At 52.1% G+C, this 3,524-nt stretch overlaps 1 protein-coding gene across 1 annotated transcript in view; it reads left to right on the forward strand.

Annotated features, from left to right (window-relative positions):
• LOC127749188 (uncharacterized) overlaps nucleotides 1-1,110 on the forward strand; it is a 23,802-nt gene extending 22,692 nt beyond the window's left edge. The window contains exon 3 of the mRNA XM_052266364.1: nucleotides 1,044-1,110. Coding sequence (XP_052122324.1) covers nucleotides 1,044-1,110 — 67 coding nt within the window. The remainder of the gene's footprint in view (nucleotides 1-1,043) is intronic.
• The last annotated feature ends 2,414 nt before the right edge of the window (nucleotides 1,111-3,524 follow it).

Genomic DNA, 3,524 nt, shown 5'->3' on the forward strand with positions numbered 1-3,524 from the left:
CAAAGAGAGGGGGGGGGGGATAGGTGAACCGAGAAGATGGGGTGTAGGCCCGTTGAGGATGGGATAGTGGAATGGGAGGGACGGGGAAGTGTCCCGGATGTAATAATACCGGCCTCAAGCTGCACTGCTCGACGATGGCGCGCGGTGCGTGCCGTTCCGTTCTGTTCGAAGGAGAGCTTGCTGCACACTCGGCTGCAACATTGCACACCCGTTCGCTTCGCAGGCATCCTCTCTCCCTTTTCGCTATAAAATAATTTTAAAATTCACGCCCTACTTAAAGTGAGAGCATCATAAACTTATGTGAATTTCCACATTGTCGTATCATAAAATTAAAAAGAGCTTTTCATGTAAATCTAGAAATTTGATTTTTCCAGGACAATCCCACCAAATTCCAGGACATATTCCAGGACCATTTTTTAAGGACTTTCCAGGTTTTCCAGACTTGTGGAAACCATGGTCATGAGGAAACCCTGCCCTTCTGCGCTCGCACACATCAAGAGCGATTCACAGTCTGTTCGGGCCGTGCGATGGGGGCCTACTCTCACTTGATCCCATATCGAGGCCTAAAAGGGGACTGGGCGAGAGGGGAGAGGGGGGTGGCAGGCGATCATGCGTTCCACGCCGGAGGGAGCACAGCGCCTCGCACAGCGCCGGGCACATAACGCTCCCGACCCGACACGACCGCTCTCTCTCTCTCTCTCTCACCAAATACTTGTCTGATCTGATACCCGGAACCGCAAATTTACCATTTCCGCGCGTCTTTCAGTTCAAACAATGTACGGTAAACATGCAGCCGGTTCAAATCAATGGGGCTCTTAAGCCCGGGCTTAAGGCCGGCCGGAGTTGTGTAGAGCGAGCTTTTAAATCTGAGCCACCCAAGCAGAGATGAAAAGGGTTCACACAGAAAAGCGTCTTCTCGTGTCGTGTGCAATGTACTTGATAGTCTCAACCCACATAGTACTCGAGTATTTGGGCTCAAATCAACCCCAATTTGTTCTCAAATCGCTGGCCCTCGCGCTTGAATGATAGACATGTTCTTGTAGGGTTTTAGGCGTGCCCAACTGTGGTAATCAGGTCTACACAGACTTGCTAATCACTGGTAATTCCTAGTAATCCTCACACTCGTGAAGGTCCTGTAAAAGGACAAATTTGTTGATTTAGACATTAATTTTTGTGCACATCTTGCCTAAATGCCAACGCGCATGTTTAATATGGCAACTTTGCATTTCTCCCATAGACAAAATATAGATTTGGCCAATCATATAATTCAAATTTGTAACTTGCATGATAAAGAATCAAGAACTACCAAAGAGTTGCACAAAAATTCATCTTTGTCGGAACAAAAAATTGCCGTTTCGATTTAGAATTCAGGTGGATCATACCTAGTATACATAGGTAATCTTTGGTAATCTTTACTATTTGGTAATCCGGTGTACACATTTTTATGGAGTTAAGCACCCCTCGAGTTTTATGGCTAAATTGGGCTTGAATTGAGCGCAAAAATGTACTTGAGACTTTCAAGCACTCGCTTTTCTGGGTGTAGATATCGTATCAGGGTGAGAGCTCAACAACATGCTAACTTTCGCGCCAACGTTATTGTCGGGTCCCCGCAAATTGGGAGTGTAAGGCTGCTCGTCACGACGCGGGGAGCCGCCCGCCTTCCTTCAGTGCTCATCCACAGCTCGCTACGCCGCGCCAGCCTTTCGCGCTCCAGCGAGGAGAGAAAGATCGAAGCGTGAGTGGTTGGTATCCGTTCTCGGCAGGCTCGACAGAGCGTGGCCGTGGTTGGGAGTAGTCACGTTTCCTGCTCCTGCGCCCCCTTCCTCCCCTACCCCTCCTTCTCTCCTCTCTCGCCCTTTGCTCGCTCGCTCCTTCGGTCTGACGCATTCTCCTCTTGCCTCAAGAAGGTTCAAATTGCGCGGTCTTACGGGGAACGGCGTCTCAGCAGCGGCATTGGAACGGAAGGGCGGAAGGCAGGCGACAGGTGGGGCGAGGCCGGAAGCACATACATCCGTATGGAGAGAGAGAGAGAGAGAGAGAGAGAGAGAGAGAGAGAGAGATGAGAGGGGTGACGAAAGGCAGACACGTCCGGTCGGCCTAACAGGGGCGTATCGTATCACTCTCTCGCAAGCCGCCAGGGCGTTACAGCAATGACCTCATTATAACTTGAGCGAGTGGGTTCAGACGCGCGGTCCAGCGGCCCGACTGGAGGGGCTTAAGGACCGGCCAAACTTATTGATTCGGGATTAGTCCGTGCAGAATCCGCTCGCCGCCGCAACTTCGACAAGAACAATAATAACCAAGTTAAAGCGGAAGGCAAGCAAAGGACCCCCCGTCTGGCTCTGTCGACCGTGCACATCGGCCGCATCGTGAGAAAATTCCCTGCATATTTCAAAAAATGTTTCTTGCTTTCTTTCTTTTTTCCGGGGGAAGGGGGGGGGGGGCTGACGATCTGAAAGTAACGAAGCCGCATGCAAGTGCGCGGGTGGTGGATCTACAGTCCATCCGGAGAGAGAAAGCCAGAGACTCTATAGAAAAGTAATTGAACATTCCGAAAAGAAAGTTTCACGGCGCGCTGAGGGGCGTCGCCGTTTGTTAAGGTATACGGGTAACGAAAGAGAGTAAGAGACACAGCAGGACAGAGACTACTTGGCCCGGCTCGTGTGGTAGAGAGAGGTGTGCGCTGGAGGTGGGCGGGGGTTGTAAGGGAAGGAAGCGACGGAAATTATATTTCGTCTCAGAGAGCGGCGAACGAAAATAAGGTGAGGAAAAAAATGGGGAGGAAGGAGGGAGACGGGGTGTGAGAAAAGAGTGTGAGTGGAAAGTCAGAGAGGAAATTTACAGAGGAAAGTAAGGGAGGAAAGTTGGAGATGAAAGAGAGAGAGGAAAGTGAGAGAGGCAAGTGAGAGAGGGGAGTAAGCGAGGGAGGGGGGAGTGAGAGGGGTAAGTGAGAGGGGTGAGTGAGAGGGGGAGTGAGAGAGGAGAGAGTGAGAGAGTGAGAGAGGAGAGAGTAGAGTGAGAGAGTAGGGTAGAGAGTGAGAGCAGAGTGTGAGAGAAGAGCGGTGAGGGGAGGCGGTCCGCCGCACGTAACTCGGTCTAAAGAAAAAGACGAAAGGGGCATTATTCAAGGGGCGTGGGCGGGCTGGTGGGGCACGGGGCCCCCCGGGGGGCAGCCGGCAGGCTGAGCAGTGTCAACAGCGGGCCCGCGCCGGGGCCGAGATGGGGGCGTTCGGATCCAAGCCGAATGTGAAGGCACATGCGCAATTCATCTCGCCGCGATTCATTCAATTTCAGCCAGCACACAGCACGCACATGCCATGTAAAGCATAGTAGTGGGAAATCGATTCCAGTTCCAGTCAGAGGAAATGGTGTTTTCGTAAGTACAACTACCAGTAACATGCTTTTCGTTCAAGAAAGGGAAAGGTGAGGCGAGGCAGGCAGGCAGCCGCAGCCGCGGAGCATTGGTTCTCGGAAACTAACGGGGCGGGAGGGGGTTCAATGCGTGGCGTGGCGGGGCATTGGGG

This window comes from Frankliniella occidentalis, unplaced genomic scaffold, assembly GCF_000697945.3.
Source record: "Frankliniella occidentalis isolate FOCC.00 unplaced genomic scaffold, Focc_3.1 Scaffold38, whole genome shotgun sequence".
Taxonomy (NCBI): Eukaryota; Metazoa; Arthropoda; class Insecta; order Thysanoptera; family Thripidae; genus Frankliniella; species Frankliniella occidentalis.